At 42.9% G+C, this 23,723-nt stretch overlaps 1 protein-coding gene and 1 long non-coding RNA gene across 2 annotated transcripts; both read right to left on the bottom strand.

Moving 5' to 3' along the window:
• Window positions 1-3,839: 3,839 nt before the first annotated feature.
• On the bottom strand, window positions 3,840-5,184 carry LOC146716634 (uncharacterized). Its single transcript, XR_014919232.1, has 2 exons — window positions 5,006-5,184; window positions 3,840-4,330 (listed from the first exon to the last, which is right to left on the bottom strand). It is a non-coding gene; the product is annotated as an uncharacterized LOC146716634 (long non-coding RNA).
• A 2,314-nt stretch (window positions 5,185-7,498) lies between these two features.
• On the bottom strand, window positions 7,499-23,625 carry LOC146716633 (protein NLRC3-like). Its single transcript, XM_085452519.1, has 9 exons — window positions 22,400-23,625; window positions 22,223-22,315; window positions 21,358-21,459; window positions 20,275-20,282; window positions 19,251-19,484; window positions 17,343-19,134; window positions 15,656-15,832; window positions 10,919-11,095; window positions 7,499-7,726 (listed from the first exon to the last, which is right to left on the bottom strand). The coding sequence occupies exons 1-9, from the start codon at window positions 22,486-22,488 to the stop codon at window positions 7,531-7,533; spliced, it is 2,868 nt and encodes a 955-aa protein (XP_085308645.1). The 5' UTR covers window positions 22,489-23,625; the 3' UTR covers window positions 7,499-7,530.
• Between the last annotated feature and the right edge of the window lie 98 nt (window positions 23,626-23,723).

Below are 23,723 nucleotides of genomic sequence, written 5' to 3'. Positions count from 1 at the left end.
AGAAATTCAACCTGCCAACACGGACGATGATGCAATTCTACACTGCAATCATCGAGTCCATCCTCACCTCCTCCATCACCGTGTGGTACGCTGGAGCCACTATCAGGGACAAACAGAGACTGCAGCGTGTTGTGCGCTCTGCTGAGAAGGTGATTGGCTGCAGACTCCCATCTCTGCAGGACCTGTACACCTCCAGGACACTGCGGCGTGCAGCCCGGATCTCAGCTGACCCTTCTCACCCTGGACACAGTCTGTTTGACCTGCTCCCCTCAGGCAGGAGGCTCCGGTCCATTCGCACCAGAACCTCTCGCCACAAGAACAGTTTCTTCCCCTCTGCTGTTGGACACATGAACAATAACCACATGACTGTCCCCGCCACTAACACATGACCCTACGCTATGTCACTACGCTGTGTCACTGCATCATTTCATGTCTGGCACTGATCACCACCTGCACTCATGTATATATCTTTCTACGTAGCACTCATAATTCTGATTCTCATGTATATATCTCATGTATATCTCATGCACATATCTTTCTTTCTACATAGCACTTTAATTCTTATTGTCTGCACTGAAGCACCGCAGCAATTTCCTAATGTTGTAAACCTCAACATCTGGCAATAAACCCATTCTGATTCTGATTCTGATTCTGATAAAGTAAGTTACTAACAACCAAAAATGTGTTGTTACTTTACCAGTTAAGTTATAAGAGAGAACATAACAAACTGGTTGAGATCCTGGATTAAAGAGGGAATGGGAAGGGAAGAGGAGTACAGAGGACTGATTGGTCGGTTCGTGAGGAGAATCACCTGAAACTGAATGTGGCCAAAACAAAGGTGCTGGTGGTGGACTAATTGTAATTTAAAATGTGAAAATTTTAGCTGTCCTCCATCATTCTCCCTGAGGAGTCGAGTTACGGTGACTTTGTATCTTCTACAAGAGACGCACAAGAGCAAGTTAAAAAAAACTGTAGAGGAAAATATGGCAAAGTCCCAAGACTTACAAAAGGAAGCTTATGCTAGACGAGTCCAGAAGTACAGAAACCTTGTGTACAGCGTTGGAGATGAAGTTCTTCTCTTGAACGTGAAACGTGGAAGGAAGGGAGGAAGACTTGATCCAGATTTTTCAGGACCCTACACAATTCAAGACATCGCTGGCAAATGTGTGAGATTAAAAAACACAGAAGGAGCAACTTTAAGAAATCACTACAGCATTGACCATATCAAGCCGTACAGAAGAAGCCACCATGTAAATATCAGTGACAAGTAAAAATACCCAACTCGCAGTCAGACGGTGAACAGCAGCACAGACCTGAAGATGCCTCCCTGCCATCCTACTGCTAACCCTCAGTGCCAGCAAAGTCCAGAGGATTCATTCTGCACCCAAAACGGCTGACACAAGGAGTTTAATTGTGTTCCAGGACCAGAAACGCGTGAACAAGAACTTCCCTCCCAGAAACAAAGCTTAGAAGATGAAGGTGACATAGTGAACAACTCTTTTTGACCCATTGGTCATTTGTTGCCAGTTTGGCGTTGCAACTTAATTGACTGTTGCATGACTTTGTTTGCATTTTGCAGTCTTCAACTCATATTGGATGTAAAGAAACATGCAACGTGCACTGAGCTTGTGGAAGTCTGGAAATGGATCTGCCTGTCAGTAATTTTCTATTTTGCCCACCCGCTGTACCTTTCCTATTTCTCTGCGTGTAAATGCATGCCTATTGTATTGACTTTTTTCCTGTTGTGGCCCGTTGGCCTTTACCAAGCTTATCCACTAGAAATCTCATGCATGCCTGAGCTAACTTATCATATTTTTCTTTTAGTAAAGAGGCTATGGCGTGCAAAGGATACTGGGCGCTTGGAGGCAGCTGTTGGACCATACAAGTTATTGGATTCCTCTTTTCGAACACTGCAGGGGTCACGGTGGTTTCTGATGAGGTAAGAGAACTTATCATTATTGAGTCTGATTTCGAGGTTCTGCTCCTTCTGAAGCATTTGCAGTGCAGAGACCATTAATAGTTTAAAATGTGCGGGTAGGTGGGGGGGGGGGGGGGGGGGTTATATTGCAAAACTCTGATAAGGTTTCACCCATTCACTTCAATAGGAAAAAATGTTATCAACCACAACACAGATGTTGTGACATCTGTGACATCATAATACCCAGTTCCAGTATATGCAGAAAGAACCTTTATCAGCAATTCGATTCCTTTAGATGTTTTTGTGTACAGCACTCAAGCAGTTACTTCAAAAATTGTTGCTGTTGTTGTATAAACTCAGATTTTTCAAAACAGGTTATTGATGCATATCTGCACCGTGTTATTGACAGACGAAAGGTAAGTAAGAAATGTCATTTACCTACTAATTTTGAAAAAAAAAAAAACCCTATTTACTGTTCTATAACATTTTTGTATACTTGTGCAGAATGCTGCACACCTGCTCTGTTCAGTAGTTGCAAGCTCGTTGTTTTCTGGGCAGTTCAGATGCCTCAACTGGTATGTTGAAAGCTCAGAAGTGGTCCAAACAGTTGACTCCTTTCTGTTGCTGAGGAAAGAGTTCGGTTCCTTTAAAGAAGACTATATTTGAAAACACCCTGAGACGCATGGTACCTAAGTAAATCCAAATTACTCTGCACTTCCAATCCCACAGATGAAGTTCCCAGTTGAAGACGTGGCTGTGCCCTGTGAACTTTGGTACACACTGGATTCTTGTGGTATGTGTTCATTTTGTTATTAATTTGCATAATTTGTTGTGAAGCAGTTTCTTGCACAAAGTGTTATTTTTAAATAAGTTTTCAGTGGCACAAACAATTGTAATTTTTAATTTAACTTTTTCTTTAGATTGTCAACATTTCTGCACAGAAAATACTGCTCATAGACCCCATGGGAATGAAGGTGTTTATGACAGGAAAATTCTGCGCAACTGGAGGTATGTATGATACTGAGGTGTTATTCTTAGATTAAAAAAAAAAAATCTTGTTTCATTACAAACACTTTTGTTCAACTAGGAATTTTCTGAGGATGAGAGGGCATGAAGACACCATGGAGTGGCAGTTACAGACTATGCAACACAACAAGCGACAGGATTCCTGCAGTTGTGGAGTTTTACTGTTAAAGGTAACCCGTATTCAAATGATTCAGTTTCTTGTTAGCTAGAATTAAGACTTTAAGTGAATTTAAGTGAAGTGAAAGTTATTTCGGTCAACAACAACAAAGATGATCATTTTACATAGAAGTACTTAATCATACAGTAACTGAAAAAGGAATAGGCTGAAGCCTTGTGGCTTATAATTATCCTATCCTTTACCTAATTAAGACTTTACATTCTAATTATGATCAATCTCACAGTTTGCAGAACACTACCTTGATTTTGGAGAGGTCGGTGAGGTGTCAACCACTACAGAGGCAGTTGTGCTGGAGCGAATGCAGATAGCTTGCACCCTACTTGAAAATCGAGGTAAGTCCAGTAAAGTCCTTATCACGTTAGTGCGTACTTCCAATTTAAATAGTGCTTTTCAAACAGCACAGTACAAATAGTGCTCTTCAAACACTTTCAGATAAGACCCTTCTCAAAGTCTAATTTAGACTAATTTTCCAGGAAGTATATTTGGAAAAAATGTACTATTATTTTTTAATTATTCAATAAATAATGTTTGATTAAAACCTAACTATGATTGTGTTTCAGGGAACGCTGAGGACTACTGCATTGTTTGCTCCAGGTTAGATGCTAACGCTGACCGCAGCATGATTGAAATGGTAAAACAAAACAAAAGAAACACATAAGTCTTAGTATCATTACTTGCCAATCATAATTAAAATGTTGAGTAATAGTATTCACCAAACAGAATATGAGCCATTTATTTTTCCTTTCCAGGTGCAGTGTGAATCTTGCCAAAGATGGGCACATTTTGCATGTGAAAAATATAAAGAGAGCAACCAAGAATATAAATGCCAAAAATGTAGCCAGAGTCAGACAGAGACTGTGCAGAGACTGTAGAAGGACAGAGCAGCAGCAGAGCAGTCCAGATACACTGATGATCCTCTGTCAGATCCAGAGGGACACACAGGGATGATGCTGGACTCTACATTGTGTCTGACAGTGGAGCTGTTCTCAGAGCAGTTCACTCTGCAGCACTGACAGTCATCTGCACTTCTTCTCATTCCTCTGTCAGTCACTGCTGGATGAAGCTCTCCTCTCCACCTCCCAGTAACATGGCCCAGTCAGAGCGTCTCTACACACAAGCTGCTGCTGCTTCAACCTCTCTGGATCATCAGGACACAGCTCCTCCTCTCTCAGCACACACACCGTCCTGTTTACCATCATCACCTCCACCTGCAGAGAGAAGAAGGAAGAGCAGAGGAGATAAACGAGTGTTTCCAGAGACTCTTCATCAGCTGTCAGTCAGTGATGCAGCACATCCAGTATAAAGAGCAGCAGGGACTTCAGTGCTGGGACTGTACTAGGACTCATTGTTGCTTCACTTTTTCTAATCTTTGGATTTTTATTGAAGTTGATGAAAATGTTTTTCCCTCCTAGTTTGAGTTTGGACTTTCATTCATTAGAAGAACCTTGGTGTGTCCACTCTGAGCTCTGTAGGAACCCCAACAACAAGCCCAACAATCCAGATGGACGGTTCCAGCTGTTAACTGGAGGAATTCCATCCAAACATCTGCTCTCACTAAATTCTTCCTCACCTACAGACTGTGTTCTTCACTGCTTTAAACTTGGAAATGAATGCAGTCATTGGTCTGCGTGCTGCTTTGTTCAGAGAGCTGATTGGCTGTTGACAGCGTTTGATCAGAGCGTGTCAGCCGTTACCATGGTGACCATAAAGGTCAGAAACAGGAAGTGTTTGTGTCCAATCCTGAAGCCTGTCACCATTCTCCTCTCACAGCTTCACTGAGAAGCTGCAGCTTTACAGGAAACACTGGATCTTTGTTTCATACTGACTGTGTTTAGTACAATACTGCTGACAGCACCACCCACTCACTCCATCACTCTACTGACCTCAGAGTCTCCAGTCTGTAGTCTGGACTCTGCTGAAGATCAGACAGCTGCTTCACATCTGGATCATTCAGGTTGTTTCCCCACAGGTTCAGCTCTCTCAGATGGGAGGGGTTGGACTTCAGTGCTGCTGCCAGATAATCACAGCTGATCTCTGACAAACCACAGAAACTCAATCTGTATAAAGAATGAAAGATGTAAGTTTATTAGACAAAGTGTGAGCTTGAAATCATTCAGTGTTTCATCATCTGTTCAGAGCTGAAGAAGGTTCAGAATGTAGAAGTTTAGAAAATGGAAACTCCAAACAGCTGAAGCCAACAGGAAGCAGCTTCAAACAGGAAACTGTGCAGAGTTTCAGACTATATGTCCTGATGCAGCCAGTTGGATTTTGGAGATTTGAATCTCTGTTCTGTGACTAAGTCCTTGAATCATTTCTTCCAGTTGGTCCAACAAGACAGACTAAGTGTTGGACATGTGTTGTGGCTCCATTAGGGGAGCTTCTAAATGTGATGTGATGGCCCCTCTGGGTCTGTCAGGTCACAGCACTGAAGAGAGCTCAAACTGGGCACACACTTGTTCCAGTCTGGACCAAAGACTCTATACTGGGACTGAGGGACTGCTTTGACTGCACCCACTGGGACTTTTTAAAGGCTCATGTTCTCACTGAGATCATCGATTTCTACTTACATTTCTTTCTGGGAAAAATGGGGATTACTTTGGAAACAGGAAGTATTTTCCCCAATAAGCAGCCCTGGATTAGTAAATCACTCCAACATGTTCTCAGGCAGAAGAAGCTGTCTTGTTATGAGGGAGAGAAGAAAAAGATTGAGGCACAGAAACTTGTTGAAAGAGAGATAAAGCAGCTAAAATCAGGTGTAAAAGTAAAGCAGAGGATGAGCTGAATAAAGGACACTCAAGGCTGGCTTGGAAAGGAATGAAGTCCATGGTGGGGATGCAGAACAAGGAGCAAAGATGAATGTGATGCTGAATCAGCAGAAGACTTGGACTCATTTGATTCCAGCTTTGATATCATTGATTTCAATGAAGAGCTTTGTGATTGTAGCAAAGGGCTGGTAGCTCTGAGAGTCCCACTGATGAGGTGTTTGTGTGGAAATCTCTTAGTGGGACCAAAGAGAGAAAAAGCCCTGGTCCTGATGCTGTGGGAGGGAAATGATTGAAGTGTGCTGTGAGGAACTGACTGGGAGATTTTCACACATTTTCCAGTCCTCCTTGGAACAACAGGAAGTTCCCAGCATATGGAAACAAAGGTTAAGTGTCCTATGGCACTCAGTGATGATGGTGCTGTGGCCCCACCACCTCCACCTCTTTGTAAAGGAACTAACTGTAATCTGAAGCTTCAAATGGGACTAAGACTTCCTCCACTAGGTGGCAGTGTCTGATGAGAAAGTGTTAGTGGAGCTGGCCTGGAGTCAGAAACAGGAAGATGCAGGATTTGGGCTGAAATGGGGAAAAGTGGTTCGCACTAGTGCCTTAAAGCAAGAAGGTTGTAGGTTGAAGCTTGTTGGCCTTTCTGTGGAGGTTGGATGTTCTCCCACAGTCCAATGAAATGCTGCTTAGGTTCATTGGTGCTTCTAAATTGGCTGTAGGTGTGGATGTGAGAGAGTGCTTCTCTGTCTCTCTCTGTTGGCCCTGTGATGGACTGCTCACCTGTGCAGGTGGACCACGCCTCTTGCCCTATGACAGCTAGGGCACAGGCTGCAGCCCTGTGAGCCTAAGCTGAATAAACAGTTAGCAAAAATGATCCATAGATGGCCTGAAATCCCCCAGTTAGCAGTTTGGTAGATAGCTATGACATGCTAATCCCATCCAGCAGCTGTATTCTACCTGTAAGCTGATCCCTGCTGAGCCAAAGCACTTTTTCATATACAAATTACAACCTTTAATAGAAACCTATTGGTCAGCATCTTATTAGCCTGCTGTTAGCTTCATTCCACAGAAAACTGAGAGAAACTAACAGAGTTGATAAAGAATAAAGAGAAATGTGCTGATTTAAAGCCTTTGAAGTGCTTCAGATGATCTCTGTCCACTTCTGTCCACTCATTCATTCATGTAAGCTTTCTAATGCAGCTTTGATCTTCACAGTCTGCTTCATGAAACTCATTCTAACCCTGAATGTCAGAGTGTTCCTCCTTCTCTTTCCCATCATTCATGCTGGCAGTGGAGGAGATTTGGATGTTGGACTGTGTTTTGGATGATGTGTGTATGTTTGTGTTGGACTGCTGTCTGTAAAGCAAACGCACATTTTGCTTTGGATTTCAGTGTCAGACAGACTTTAAGGTGGAATGAAGAGTTGGAGAGTTTCACAGTGAATTATCCAGTGGAGGATTTTTCTTCTTCTTTGAAGGTTTGAAATGTGAACATTGTTCTGCTGCAGTCAATGGACTAAACCAGAGAAGAAGAAAACAGACTTTACCATGAAGATCCTCAGTGTGGATCAGTATAATATCAGCCTGATTTCTGCAGTTTAGTGTCAGCACAACTTTCACATCATATTCATCTCAGCACAACTAAAACATGCTGACTGACCTCAGAGTTTCAAGTCCACATCCTGGACTCTCCAGGAAACCACACAGATGCTTCACTCCTGAATCCTGCAGCTTGTCGTTGTAGCTCAGGTTCAGCTCTCTCAGATGGGAGGGGTTGGACTTCAGTGCTGCTGCCAGATAATCACAGCTGATCTCTGACAAACCACAGTTGATCAATCTGTATAAAGAATGAAAGATGTAAGTTTATTAGACAAAGTGTGAGCTTGAAATCATTCAGTGTTTCATCATCTGTTCAGAGCTGAAGAAGGTTCAGAATGTAGAAGTTTAGAAAATGGAAACTCCAAACAGCTGACAGAGTTCATACGCCTTTGTCAGGGTCAAATTCAAGCAAGACCATGTGAAAATTAAAACACATCATCCTAGGTGAACTTAAACACCTTTGTTCCCCTTTTGTTAAGACATAGAAAAGTACACCACACAAAAATACTGCAAAAGGAAACGGTCGCCTTATATACATAGTGTATAAACTCAAAATGCACATTTCACTTCAAATTAAGATTAAGGCTTTGAACAGATCATATAGTTCAGTTCAACATATAAGACTTTAAGAATGCACAAGCATCTACTTAAAATCTATTTAATTTATCATCCATGATATTATTTTGTACAATTCCAATGTATTTTGTTCATCTCCCTTAAATAAACAGGCAGTCTTAAAGTATGAAATATTCATATACAAACACATATAAATGTGTGTACTGTCTCAGTGGCTGATAGTACCCCACAGGCCTCAGTGTGAGCTTGAAGACATTTATAATGTTTAAGTAGTTTAATGTGCAGGTGCTGACGATAAACACATTTTGAATGAAAGCCGGGGAACTTTGGTAGCACAGAAACAAGTGGCTATTCTTTGTGACTATATGGATCACTCACAATACCATTATTTCACACAAAGGCACCAAATTAATACTCAAAAAAGCTGCAGCAATACACACAAATATAAACAGTACTTGGTGACAACTTTGCTTTTAGCCTTTAACCCTTCTTGACTACTTTTGATGTGGCCTCTATATTTTACCTTTAAAAACAGTTTATCTTGCCAATCTGTTATTTTCTCATTTTGACCAACTGTATCAGCACAATTTATCTAAATTCAGACAAAATTTAAAATACAAGTAGAAAGTGATATTTTGACTGTAAAAACCACACACATGTTTAACGAATCATCTTCATAACTTGAAATGCAAATAGAGATTGTACATTTTTAAAAATACGCACACGTTTTGCAAACAACAAAGTTATATGGTACTATTTACCAAAAAATGCAGCCAAGGCTCAGACGTTTTTCATATAATCATTTCAAACTATTTACAGAACAATCAGGTGTCAAACAATAGTTTGTGTCACTCTAACACATATGAGAACAGCACAGGGATAAACCTGCAGGTCTGACAGCAGGTGTGTCACTCAGCGTTTACACTGCAATCTGCCTTTGTTGGCTTTAAGGCAGCAACTGTGACGATCACTAGTAGAACTGACACACAAAACAAAACAACAGCTACACACTAAATACACAAGACAACAAACTAACTTGAGACCAAACACGGTAAACGTCACAAATCTCTCACGTATCAAAACTCTCTCTCTCTTTCGCTCACTCGCTCTCTCTTGCCGGTCACTCCTAAAACTTCCCCCTTTTGCTAAACAACCAAATGTCATGTTTCCATATCATTTTTGATTGGTCGACATGGTACATTTTCCCACCTATAGGGCTTTGGAGCGTGATGTCACGGGAGATGGGCCATGCCCCCTTCCGCCATGACAGTAGGCCAGCCAAAGGATACCATTTCAGCTATGGATCGTACGTGTTGTGTTGTCGGTTGCAACGTTAGATCACACGATCGTGAAGGCAAGAAGCTGGATAACGGGCTCTCTTTTCATCGTTTTCCATCCTGGAGGCAACGTGAGGGATCCCATGTATCCGATATTACTAAACAAAGACGTCAGGCTTGGATTGCAGCGGTGAGACGAGCGGATATCGAGTTCTCTGCAATCCCCAGCTTTTTGTTGGTTTGCTCACGGCATTTTCTTTCCGGTGAGTTCTAAATTAATTCATATCACTCTTGAAAGGCTTTTAGTGTGATTTTCAACGTGCTGAGGTCATAGATAATGAGATAAAACATGCTAATGTGTGATGCTGCAGAACCACATCATGTCGACTGAGTAGCTTATGATTTGGCATTATTGCAGGCAAACCAGCATATGAAATGGATGTAACAAATCCAGACTGGGAACCAACACTGCACATGGGGCATGACGACATACCTGTATCAGACTCGGACCGGCACTCAAGGCGTACGCAACGGAAGCGAAAAAGAGCACCCATCGGAGGTAAACAACCCCCCCCCCTCTAAAAACATACTAAATTGCTATCACTGTACACTAATCCGCACATAACTTCCAGATGAATCACACACCTGTCATTGGAATATTGGTGTACATTTACCTTATGTCTAATTTTATCTTACAGGCTTTCGTTATGCAGCTGCAGAGTCTGAAGGTGTGCCCCGTGCAGAAGTGATTGATGAAGATCTGACAGAAGACCAACAGCAAAATCACAATGTCATGGAGGCAGTGGACAGCAGTTGTGTTGGACAAGTGGAGGTTGAGGTAGCAGCTGCAAATGTGGATATACTGAAGAAATGTAAACCTTTTAAAATGATGACAGATTACAAACTCTCAGCTGTGTCTGTAATCAAACCTCTGTAACTTTGCTTCACTTCAGCAGCATCAGCTCATGTTCACATGTTGATTCATGGTTTGCTTCAGTTTTTGATGGACTGCAGAATATTTTGAAGGTTATCTGCTATAAAAAGCCAGAACAGGAAAATCTGCTTCATGTGTTTCTGTTTGATCCTCAGTGACTTTGACACAAAGGCCTCTGCTGTGATGATCACACCTCTGATCAAGTCTCACAGTGTCAGCTTTGTTTTTATACATATGGATATGTGCTGATAAATGATCAGAGTTATAATATTTCCCACTGTCTGCTGTGTGCCGTGACCTTTGACCTGCTAAAGACAGTCAGCTGTGGATTATTCATTGTTGTGTCTGATACTTAGAACTGTGAGGAAGAACACTACACAGTTAATCAGGGTCCCCTCTCTCTGAATCAGGAAAGGTGGGCAGGCCGCGTGTGGGCCGCGGGCCATACGTTGAGTCTCACTGTTTGAAATGTGAACATTGTTCTGCTGCAGTCAATGGACTAAACCAGAGAAGAAGAAAACAGACTTTACCATGAAGATCCTCAGTGTGGATCAGTATAATATCAGCCTGATGTCTGCAGTTTAGTGTCAGCACAACTTTCACATCATATTCATCTCAGCACAACTAAAACATGCTGACTGACCTCAGAGTTTCAAGTCCACATCCTGGACTCTCCAGGAAACCACACAGATGCTTCACTCCTGAATCCTGCAGCTTGTTGTTGGAGCTCAGGTCCAGCTGTCTCAGATGGGAGGGGTTGGACTTCAGTGCTGCTGCCAGATAATCACAGCTGATCTCTGACAAACCACAGCCCATCAATCTGTATAAAGAATGAAAGATGTAAGTTTATTAGACAAAGTGTGAGCTTGAAATCATTCAGTGTTTCATCATCTGTTCAGAGCTGAAGAAGGTTCAGAATGTAGAAGTTTAGAAAATGAAACTCCAAACAGTTGACAGAGTTCATACGCCTTTGTCAGGGTCAAATTCAAGCAAGACCATGTGAAAATTAAAACACATCATCCTAGGTGAATTTAAACACCTTTGTTCCCCTTTTGTTAAGACATAGAAAAGTACACCACACAAAAATACTGCAAAAGGAAACGGTCGCCTTATATACATAGTGTATAAACTCAAAATGCACATTTCACTTCAAATTAAGATTAAGGCTTTGAACAGATCACATAGTTCAGTTCAACATATAAGACTTTAAGAATGCACAAGCATCTACTTAAAATCTATTTAATTTATCATCCATGATATTATTTTGTACAATTCCAATGTATTTTGTTCATCTCCCTTAAATAAACAGGCAGTCTTAAAGTATGAAATATTCATATACAAACACATATAAATGTGTGTACTGTCTCAGTGGCTGATAGTACCCCACAGGCCTCAGTGTGAGCTTGAAGACATTTATAATGTTTAAGTAGTTTAATGTGCAGGTGCTGACGATAAACACATTTTGAATGAAAGCCGGGGAACTTTGGTAGCACAGAAACAAGTGGCTATTCTTTGTGACTATATGGATCACTCACAATACCATTATTTCACACAAAGGCACCAAATTAATACTCAAAAAAGCTGCAGCAATACACACAAATATAAACAGTACTTGGTGACAACTTTGCTTTTAGCCTTTAACCCTTCTTGACTACTTTTGATGTGGCCTCTATATTTTACCTTTAAAAACAGTTTATCTTGCCAATCTGTTATTTTCTCATTTTGACCAACTGTATCAGCACAATTTATCTAAATTCAGACAAAATTTAAAATACAAGTAGAAAGTGATATTTTGACTGTAAAAACCACACACATGTTTAACGAATCATCTTCATAACTTGAAATGCAAATAGAGATTGTACATTTTTAAAAATACGCACACGTTTTGCAAACAACAAAGTTATATGGTACTATTTACCAAAAAATGCAGCCAAGGCTCAGACGTTTTTCATATAATCATTTCAAACTATTTACAGAACAATCAGGTGTCAAACAATAGTTTGTGTCACTCTAACACATATGAGAACAGCACAGGGATAAACCTGCAGGTCTGACAGCAGGTGTGTCACTCAGCGTTTACACTGCAATCTGCCTTTGTTGGCTTTAAGGCAGCAACTGTGACGATCACTAGTAGAACTGACACACAAAACAAAACAACAGCTACACACTAAATACACAAGACAACAAACTAACTTGAGACCAAACACGGTAAACGTCACAAATCTCTCACGTATCAAAACTCTCTCTCTCTTTCGCTCACTCGCTCTCTCTTGCCGGTCACTCCTAAAACTTCCCCCTTTTGCTAAACAACCAAATGTCATGTTTCCATATCATTTTTGATTGGTCGACATGGTACATTTTCCCACCTATAGGGCTTTGGAGCGTGATGTCACGGGAGATGGGCCATGCCCCCTTCCGCCATGACAGTAGGCCAGCCAAAGGATACCATTTCAGCTATGGATCGTACGTGTTGTGTTGTCGGTTGCAACGTTAGATCACACGATCGTGAAGGCAAGAAGCTGGATAACGGGCTCTCTTTTCATCGTTTTCCATCCTGGAGGCAACGTGAGGGATCCCATGTATCCGATATTACTAAACAAAGACGTCAGGCTTGGATTGCAGCGGTGAGACGAGCGGATATCGAGTTCTCTGCAATCCCCAGCTTTTTGTTGGTTTGCTCACAGCATTTTCTTTCCGGTGAGTTCTAAATTAATTCATATCACTCTTGAAAGGCTTTTAGTGTGATTTTCAATGTGCTGAGGTCATAGATAATGAGATAAAACATGCTAATGTGTGATGCTGCAGAACCACATCATGTCGACTGAGTAGCTTATGATTTGGCATTATTGCAGGCAAACCAACAGGAAGCCAACAGGAAGCAGCTTCAAACAAACACAACAAGAGAAAAAACTCTGAATGTTTCACATTAAAGTCGTACATTTATCATAAAAACAGGACAAAGACTTGAAAAAGTCGTGTTTTTCCTTCCAGGAACCACAAGGCTTCACTTTTAAAGGTGAAGTGTGAAAGAAATGGACATATTTGAAGTCCAACACCTTTTTCCAGTCACATTATTAAAGCAGACAAACTACAAGCTCATTTTCATTCCAACAAGTCATCTTCTGACCTGGACTAACAACACTGGTCTCTATGTGCAGCTGGCTGTGAGACCAGTGCTCAGGGACCGTCTACAAAGTGCAACACTGAAAGAACATCACACACTAGCTTTGTCCCAAAACGTCGGCTGCATCCTTCGGAGGACCCGGTATTCGCGGTCTACGTGGGCCGGGTCCTTCAAAGACCGAAAAGGCTGGAAGTGCGAGGCTGTGAAATGGGACGGTCTAGCCTTCAGATTTGCGTCACCGCTGTGTTGGTGGAGTTTAATAAACTCGGCCGTCTGCTCCTTGCTATCTAAAATATAACAGGACACTGGCGTAAATTCTCGACCGTCTCACACTTCTGTTTAATCAGTTTCCTGTTTAACGTTTATTCAGCTGTGTGAAAATCCCGGAGGAACTTTGATCTCAGCCAAACCGATTTACTCCGGAACAAATAAAACACAGAAAAAAGGCAAACAATTACATTTTTAAGTTATCCGAGTGACTTATATATCGTGTTTCACCTGAGTAGTGAAAGAGCGGGGTCTGAAAACGATGAAGCCGGGCGTCCGCTGCTCTCGCCGGCTGGAGTGACCATTGAACCCCCCGGCTTGCTAGCGAGCGGGTGGGGAACAGACGTCTCCGAAAACGTCGGCACACTTTTGCAAATATGTGATGTCTTGATAAACCGAGCAGATATTTGAAGTTTACACAGCTACTTTCTCGCCTGAAAATATGTTAAAAGTTTACTTTGTGACCCAGAAAGATTAATAAGAGTAATTTGAAAACTTAGTGGCAGCCGCCATTGTTGGCAGCTGAAATTTGGCTGGGATATGAATTCTGGGATATGGTGGGCCACGAAGGACACACCCGACGAATCCTTCAAATTCGGGGAAATGAAGGACGCATTTGTCGGGCACATTTGAAGGAGTCGACAAATACGGACAGCCTTCATCGCCTGGCTGTGACGTAATCGGCCTTCAAATGCAGCCTCTGGAGGATGCAGCCGACGTTTTGGGACACAGCTACTAATTTGCTTCCATCATCCAACCTGAAGAGGAAACAGAGACGCCTCCCCTTCAAAGTAAAAGCTGCTCCTTTTGGACACAGTATCAAAGAAAGTCTACAGTATAACATAGAAAAGACAGAACAAAGTTTTGGTTGTTGTTAAATTGTGCAGAAATGAAACTACACTAAGCTCAATTATGTGACAGACATTTCATCCCATGTCAGTTTGGCCTCATCCTGGGCCGGATTATCCAGCACACACTCTGACCACAGGCCCAGGGGCCACGCACAGCTGGGCTCCATCCAAGAGACAGGAAACAAACCAACACAATAATAAAAAGCACCATGTGATCTTCTTACATCTTCAAGACAAACATAGTAAAAACATGAGCATATTTGTTTCCTGATAAAATGATGTGACAGGTAGAACAGAGTAAAGTGGTGGTGTTACAGCCTTTCTCCCCTCTGCTGCCGAGGCTGTTAGTCTCTCCCAAACTCAGCTACAGGACTTCCAAATGAATGAAAGCAGCAGAAGTGGCTTTACAAATGAAAGAGGAAGAGGAGAAGAAGAGGAGAGGGAGGCCACCCTGACCATCACTCCAGCTGAAAACATCACACTTCCATTAAAGTTGGTGAGGAAATGTTGAGCAGGATGAGCTGCTGGCTAATCTGGAGGCTGTAGCAGCAGCTCACAGTCACAGTGGATTTCCACTCATGAAAAAGCTCTGGCTGCTTCATTTCTCATCTCATATCAGAGACTTTAATGCTTCACTGAAGCTGTACTGTGATGCTTCCATATTCCAGTGAGGCCTCCATAATGATTTCAGCTGTTCTGTACACACACTGTGTGCCCTGTATGGCTCAAAGTCTCTGCAGCCTGTTTTTATCTGCTATCATCAGATCTTCATCATCCTCATTCACATCCCTCACACACTCTACAGCCTCATCAGCACTGACTTCATCTTCACTGACTGATGGAGCACAACATGAACCTGTGGAGGCTGAAACACTGTCCTGTCAAACATCTCCCCGTCACCACTCCACTTCTGTCAGCCTTTAAATGAACCCTGCTCAAGTCTGTCACTTCTGTTTGGAGCCAAAAGGAAAAACTGTTGTTCAGTCGTTTGGAAAGACAACATTTCTGAAAGCACTCAAACTTCTTCACATTTGTCTTCAGACACATCCTGAACATTTAGGAACTAAAGAAAGTTTCAAACATCAATCAAAGACCTGAAATATAGAAAAACAACAACAGCCGCAGTCAGTGAACTCACCTCAGAGTCTCCAGTCGACAGTTTGGACTCTCCAGTCCAGCACACAGAAGCTTCACACCTGAATCCTGCAGGTTGTAGTTTCCACTCATGTCCAGCTGTGTCAGATGGGAGGGGTTGGACTTCAGAGCTGAGGCCACAACTTCACAGTGAGACTCTGAGAGTAGACAGTGAGTCAGTCTGTGATGATAGAAAATATAAAATGTGTTATTATAAAAGCAGAAAATCTGCATTATAAACACAGACTGAATGTATATGAAGACAAAACAGAGTGAGGTCATAATCTGATGAATCTGCTCTTCACATCTGTGCTTCAGCTCCTCTTACTGTGTTTGACATGACACAACGATTGAGTCTCTCTCAGACCTGCAGACTTTTAATGAGAATCTTTGTTTGGCTTTAATCTGCAGATGAAGGAGGAAGATGGTGTCACATTTAGGCTTCCATAATGTCCACAGTCTGTCACTGAGATCTGATCCAGAGTCAGAGTGAAGACACACATTTGGACTGTTTCCTGTTTTGACTCCAGAACATTTTGAATGAGTTCAGCTCAGTGAAGAGTTCCAGCTGGAAAGATGATCTCTGTTTGCTACCTGCTGTCAGGTACGACTGTTCACGTCCACACGCAGGAAAAACCTGCTGACTGTTACCAAACGGAGCAGAAATCTCATCACTGGACAATAATGATGAATGAACTCACAGCTGCTGATATCAGATCTGATTTCAGGGGAACTAAACACAGAAATGATTGGCTCATTTTAGCTTTCTGAGCCATTATCTGCTGGTGTGTCGCTAGCTGGCAGAAAATGATTTGTATTCCTGTTCAGGGCTTCAGTGTTTATGAGTCCAGATCCAGGTGACAGCAAGTCAAAATGATGTTACCTGTCTGTGTCCAGCAGCAGCCTGTATTCACTTTGAATATTGTTATAACCTGACATGGATCAGTTTGTCTTTGATTGGTTTGTAAATGTCACTGTTTCCATTGGACCTGAGTGACGTACAAAGACAGAGAGGGAGAGAAAGGAGAGAGAGGATGGAGACAGCAAAGAGAGAGCAAACACAAACAGGTGAGAGTGGACAGGTGACCAAGGTCAGCAACCAATCAGAGAGCTTCTGTTTGACCCACAGTCACTGATGATGACTGCACATAACCAAGCAGTGTGTTACTCTGATATCAAATATGGATCCTGCTCTTATAATAATGATCATCAGATGATGTTATTGTGTTATTTTGTAGCTGAATACGATGTTTGTGTGATTATCAGTGAAAGAAGCAGTGAGGAGGATGGAGAGAGAGAGAGGACAGAGGGTGAAGTTAGAATCACTAAAAGGATTTTTCATGGATTTCATGGATGATTTGAGTGATTTCCAGCAGGACACTTAAACATGTCAGTGGACGTCCTAAAGAACATATTCACTGATATGAAACGTGTCATTGAACAGGATTAATATCAGTGGAAACATGGTGGAAACAGCTGTGACTGCATGGATGTGACACACTTCAAATCTGTTCTCCACTCTTGGATTTGGGATCCATGGAGCTGCTGCTGAGTCTGTACAATAAAGGAATGGTGTGGAAGGTTGCAGCGTACGGACACAAACACTTTGTGCTTACAATCTGATTTTATTTTCAAAATTAAACTACTAACCTACACTGATCAATGATGTTAATGATCACATCTGGACTCACCGAGCCTTTCTGCAGTTCCTCACAGCTGGAATCAGTCTCTGTCGTCCCTGCTCTGATGTGTTGTACTTCTGCAGGTCCAACTCATCCAGAACCTCCTCTGACATCTGCAGCATGAAGGCCAGAGCTGAGCACTGGATCTCAGAGAGTTCCTTCTCTGATCTGTTCTCTGACTTCAGGAACTCTTGGATCTCCTGATGTACTGAGAGGTCGTTCATCTCCATCAGACAGTGGAAGATGTTGATGCTTCTGTCAGGAGAGATTTCATCACTGTTCATCTCCTTCAGGTTGTTGATGACTCTCTGGATGGTTCCTGGACTGATCTCTGTCTGACCCAGCAGACCTACTAAGAGTCTCTGGTTGGACTCCAGACAGAGGCCATGAAGGAAGCGAACAAACAGGTCCAGGTGGCCATTTTCACTCTGGAGGGATTTATACATGGCTCTGTTCAGGAAATCATCCAGAGAGGACTCGTTGTATTCTTTTCCCAAAAAGTTCTTCAGCACCTTTGTCTTCCTGTTGGTGTGACAGTGGAACTTGTAGACAGCAGCCAGAAACTCCTGAATGCTCAGATGAACAAAGCAGTAGACTGGTTTCTGGAAGATCACACACTCTCTTTTGAAGATCTCTGTACAAACTCCTGAGTACACCGAGGCCTCTGTCACATCCAGACTACACTGCTCCAGGTCTTCTTGGTAGAACATGATGTTTCCTTTCTCCAGATGTTCAAACGCCAGCCTCCCCAGCTTCAGAAGAACTTCCCTGTCAGCCTCCGTCAGCTCCTTGGGACTCGTCTCATGTCCCTCGTGGTACTTGTTCTTCTTCCTCTTTGTCTGAACCAGCAGGAAGTGTGAGTACATGTCAGTCAGGGTCTTGGGCAGCTCTCCTCTCTGCTCTGTAGTCAACATGTGCTCCAGAACTGTAGCAGTGATCCAGCAGAAGACTGGGATACTACACATGATGTGGAGGTTCCTGGATGTCTTCATGTGGGAGATGATTCTGCTGGACAGCTCTTCATCACTGAATCTCCTCCTGAAGTACTCCTCCTTCTGGGCGTCAGTGAAGCCTCGTACTTCTGTTAGCCTGTCAACACATGTAGGAGGGATCTGATTGGCTGCTGCGGGTCGGGAAGTTATCCAGACGAGAGCCGAGGGAAGCAGATTCCCCTGGATGAGGTTTGTCAGCAGCTGGCTGACTGATGACTTCTGTGTGACATCAGACAGCAGCTTCCTGTTGGTGAAATCCAATGAAAGTCTGCTTTCATCCAGGCCGTCAAAGATGAACAAAAGCTGAGAGACAGCCAGCTTCTCTGCTGTGACCTTCTGTAATGTTGGATGGAAAACATGGAGCAGCTCCAGAAGACTGTACTGCTCCTCTCTGATCAGGTTCAGCTCCCTGAATGAAAGCAGAACCACCACACTGACATGTTGGTTCTCCAAGCCCTCTGCCCAGTCCAGAGTGAACTTCTGCACTGAGAAGGTTTTTCCAACACCAGCCACGCCGTTGGTCAGAACCACTCTGATGGGTCTCTGTTGGTCAGGTAAGGCTTTAAAGATGTCCTGGCACCTGATTGGAGCGTCATGGAGGGCGTCCATCTTGGAAGCTGTCTCCAGCTGCCTCACCTCATGTTGGGTATGAACTTCTTCACTCTGTCCCTCTGTGATGTAGAGCTCAGTGTAGATCCTGTTGAGGAGGGTTCTACTTCCTGTTTCATCACTTCCTTCAGTCACACGTTCACATCTCCTCCTCAGACTGATCTTATGTTCATCTAAAACCTCCTGCAGACCAACATCTGCTGAAAGAAAGAAAAACAATGAGACTAAAGAGAAAGAAAACTCTTCAATGTCTGAACAACACAAGAAGTCCAGTTTTCAGAAATGAGTCCATCAGCAGACAGATGTTCAGTCTTACTTTGTACACAGCTGCTCTGACTGGCTGTCTGCAGTCCAGCTCTGCTTCTGGATCTTTCTCCACACTGGGGACAGGAGGAGTCTCCCGATGAAGCAGACTGGTCCCAGTATGAGGAGATGCACTGTCTGCAGAACCAGTGTCCACAGCTGGTAGAGACTGGATCCTTCAGGACGTCCTGACACAAAGCACAGCAGGACAGCTGCTCCTCCTCACAAACACCACTCCTCTTCCTCTCTCTGTGAACACATTTCTTCATCACTAAAACATTTACTGTCAGTGAAAAACATCCAGATGTGACCAAACTGCAGTTCCTCACAGTTCCTTTGATTTCATCAACACTAATGAGCTGCTTTTCCTGTCTGCCTGTCTCATTAAACACTGAGTGATGAATACAAACTCAACACTTCCTGCAGACTTCCTGACTTCACAATAAAAGCTTTCCATCAGAGAGACAGTTATGACTTTCACTGTTTTACAGCCGCTGTGTGCAGATTATCTGGGTCAGTTCACTCTGAAGCAGCTTAGAAGTGTCCGTGTAGAGCCGTGGTCTGACACACAGAGACTTCTGATTTTCTCTGTTTAAACAAACATGATGAAGATGAGCAGGTTTCTCTTCTAGTATAAACTCTGTGTCTCTGGCTCATGATGGCTTTTCAGGTTTTATGTTTTGCTCTCTCCTGCTAGCGTTTTGCCTGCCTGGGTGGAGATTGTAATGGCCTCTCGCTCTTGGTCCACACAGCTATGATGATTACACCACCTGTTGCTGATTCACCTGGGCTTACCGGTAACCATTTAACGCTGCGGCATGGAGCAGTTTGTCGCTGGGACATTGACCCTCCTGTGTTTATGATCTCAGCTCCTTGCTAAGAAATCTCTCTTTTAATTCACCAGTTGGGTTAACTTTGTGTATACTTTGAGTAAATATTTCCCCGGACCTGGTTACAGACGCTTACCTGTGATTCCTGTGTGTGGCTGTGTGAGTGGAGAGCAGGACAAGAGTGACTGAAGAGGAGTGAGTGTGGACTCCCTTCCCTCTTTTCCCTGGAGCCCTGGACCCCCTCCCCAACTCACTGTACATATATAGAGCACTGTGGTTCACCCCTTTGGTAAATAAACTGTCACCTTTTTGTTTGTCAGAACTCAGTCTGTGCTTGAGTTCCTCTGTTAGCCATGACATCTTGTTGGTTCTCTCTCTTCAGGTCCCTGTAAGTGTTTGATCTAAAACATTATATTTATTCTGCTTTGATTGTTTTGTGTGCTGAGGGACATTGTTGCACGATCCACTTTTTCTTATCACTCAAATATCCTGATACTTTCAGAAAGTTGGAGAGCTCTCCTGGCTTGCTTAGTCTTTGCTCTGTACTGCAGTACTTGCACTGGTTTCACTGGACAAGTCTGCATGTGAATCTACAACTGATCTGACATTGTGGCACAAACACAGTAAACAAACACTACGAGCACCTTGTTTCATGTGCAGTGGCTTTCTTCTCATTCTGTTACTGAACACTGTATGAAAAGCCTCTCACTGCCAGCATCCTTCCAGCCCCACGACAACAAGACCAACTCACATCTTCACAACACCAAGAATTTTTCCCCTTTTCTTTGGAGAAACTGAGAAGCCAATAGGATTGTAGCTCAAACTTGCCCACAGTCCTGCTTCATCACTGCTCACTCCTACCTGTGTTGGTGCTCAGTGGACAGTCATTAGGGTTGCCAACTCCCTGAAAAATAAATAAGGGACACCTCGTGGCCAGGGCCGGGCAACCTAGTTGTCTTCACCCTTCCCAGTGTGGTAGCTCTTTTTTGTGTGTGTGAAATTATTTTTTAACCATTTGACTTGAATTTGATTTAACCAGATGCATATTCTTTGTGATATGACCATATGGGAAACAAATGATCATTTAGCCATTTATTTTTCTGCTGTTTGCATGTTCACAGCTGAAATAAAGCTGCCTCTTTGATTTCATCCTGTTGTGTTTGGGTCCAATCCTGCCTGTCACACAGCGCTACAGGACAAAGTCTAATATTTTTATCTTTTTAATGAATCTTTGGTCATATTTATCCAGGAAAACACAAACATGTAAAGGAGTCATCACAGGTCTCTGACCTCGTTGGTCCAGGTTCAGCACTGAAGTGTGGAGGATGACCTTTGGACCCATCACTCCTCACAGACGGACAGCTGGATCCTGCAGACTGTGACCTCTGACCTCTGCAGACACAAACATGTTTTATTCAATGATCAATTCTCTGATGAAGTGATTGAAGCAGCTGTGATCACACAGACTGCAGATAATGCAGCTGTTTCCTGTCAGTAACAGTCCTCTTAGATTAGAGTTCAGCTTTTTACAGGAAAACAAATGTCCCTGAATGCAACAGTGAGACACAGTCTGCCTGTGTGGCTGTGATAGCTGCCGTTAGGAGCGCTCATGTGTTTGCAGTTAGACGAGGAGATGTTACCATCATGGACACGTTAACAAATCCTGCAGCATCACGTGGCACAAACACTTTGTGTTCCTGTCATCTGCAAGCAACAGGAAGTTCATTAATAAAGGCGGGATGGAGACACGACTGTGATGGTTCTCCTTCATCCAGCTGTTACACACATCTGGGCTAACACGACGAGCCTTTGTCTAATACAGCAGCTGCTCTCTGAACACTTTTCTGAAGAGGAGCTGCACAAACCTTTGTTTGCTTTCTAGAGCAGCGTATCAAAGTCAAACTACCCACTGCTAGCAGCTGTTTCTATCATAGTTTAGGATCCAGATGTGTGAGGTCTAGATTTACACCTCTGATTAAAATACATAGTTAAAAACAGCCAATTGAGTCCAAATGTGTCTTAAACCAGGTAAACTGACAGTTACAGCTGAGCCTGTGTGTCCTTGGAGACACTGCTCTGCTACAGAGATGCATTTTAGAAACCAGGAAACATCAAAATCATTTAAATCAGAGAGTTCTTGTTACTAACAGCTCACCTCTCTGCAGCAGAGACTTTAAACTCAATGTTGAAATCTTTGGATGCGTCACTCTTACAGGACACAGAGCTGGGTGGAGGTCCAGGCTGGTTCCTGTGAATAATGATGGAGCAGTGATGTGAGTGCTGAGCTGTGACATGGAGAAGAGTCATGGACAGTTAGAGATGGTCATCTCACCTCTGAGCTTTGGTCTGGCTCTCATGTTCCCCACACAGAGTGCTTTTAGAGGGAGGGACTCCCTCCTCTCTGTCCTCACACTGATCCATGCTGCTCAATTCACATCAGCTCACACACACTTTCTACCTTCACCTGCAGAGGAAACACAAATCAGCCCAGCGACACACTGACTGACCCACTCAGCACCCACTGATTGATTCAGACACGTTTTAATCCCCAAAAGTTGATTCTGTTCATCTGGATGTTTTCAGTGGGAGAAACGTTTCATGACTCATCCAGGTGACTCCTTCAGTCTCAGCTGACTGCAGGTTTCCAACCTTATAAACAGGACATTTGCACAATGGCTGGGAGGTCATGACCATTGATCAACAACCACTGATCAATGGCCATGAGTCCCATTCACAGAGAGTTGGGGAATGTCTGCAATCACAGCATTACTAACCTAACCCTTACCTGGATGATTGAGCATCCAGACACTTTTTAATATTTTACTAATTTCTGAAGCTTTTTACCAACTTTGTTCAAATTGGTCTGCTGTCATTTTATTGTTGACAAAAAGAGATTTTGAGTTTGAGTGTTGACGTTTCCATGTGGGACTGTTGCTGCAACACCAGGATGTTACTACAGAATACACTTTATATTGTGAGCACTTGGATGTTAGTCCAGTGGTCCTAAACTGACACACCTGCACCTGGATTCATTCTGACCAGATTTTAGCCCAACAGTGTTTCATACTTAATACATCAGACACAAACTCTGCAGCTGTCATTGTGTGCAGTGTGTGTGCAGTGTGTGTGCAGTGTGTGTGCAGCGGGACACTGTGTCCTATGAGTGTTATACTACAATAAACAGAGCCTGACCGCGGGCATAAAGAGGGCAAAAACCCACTTATGCTCTAAAGATGAAGTTCTGTTTCTCTTCAAATGAGCCTCAGAGCATGTGGAGGGTCATTGAACGCATCACAGATTACCTCAAGAACAACAGGCTGAAGAACATAAAAACAAACGCAGAGTTTCTGTCTGACGGTTTGAACATGAAACAGGAATTATTGAGCAAAAACGGCCAGTTTACTAATTTATGATCAATCATCAACGCATTCACCTACAATACACGAATGAACATCACCAGTTAAACTGAAAATAACCTGCATACAAATACGACAGCAGACTATAGCGAACGAGCAGAGAAATGCATTTTATAGATGAAGTGTTGGCAGCGACTCTTAGGACAGCCTGTCTCACTGTCAGCAGTTAAGATAAGATAAGAGATAAGATAAGATAAGATAGAACTTTATTAATCCCTCGGGTGGGTTCCTCTGGGAAAT

Source organism: Copadichromis virginalis, linkage group LG3 (assembly GCF_057382275.1).
Source record: "Copadichromis virginalis isolate Kocher_CV1m ecotype Utaka linkage group LG3, C_Virginalis_male_GT1.1, whole genome shotgun sequence".
In the NCBI taxonomy this organism is placed as follows: domain Eukaryota; kingdom Metazoa; phylum Chordata; class Actinopteri; order Cichliformes; family Cichlidae; genus Copadichromis; species Copadichromis virginalis.
Note: the sequence above shows the minus strand (reverse complement) of the source record. Positions and strands in the feature narration are given on the sequence as shown.

Coding starts and splice junctions, on each gene's coding strand:
- LOC146716633 (XM_085452519.1), bottom strand. CDS start 22,488: ATGGATCAGTGTGAGGACAGAGAGGAGGGAGTCCCTCCCTCTAAAAGC. Junction 15,833..17,342: donor AGGAACTGCAGAAAGGCTCG/GTGAGTCCAGAT, acceptor CTATCATCACAG/ACTGACTCACTGTCTACTCT. Junction 7,727..10,918: donor TGTGGACTTGAAACTCTGAG/GTCAGTCAGCAT, acceptor TTCTTTATACAG/ATTGATCAACTGTGGTTTGT.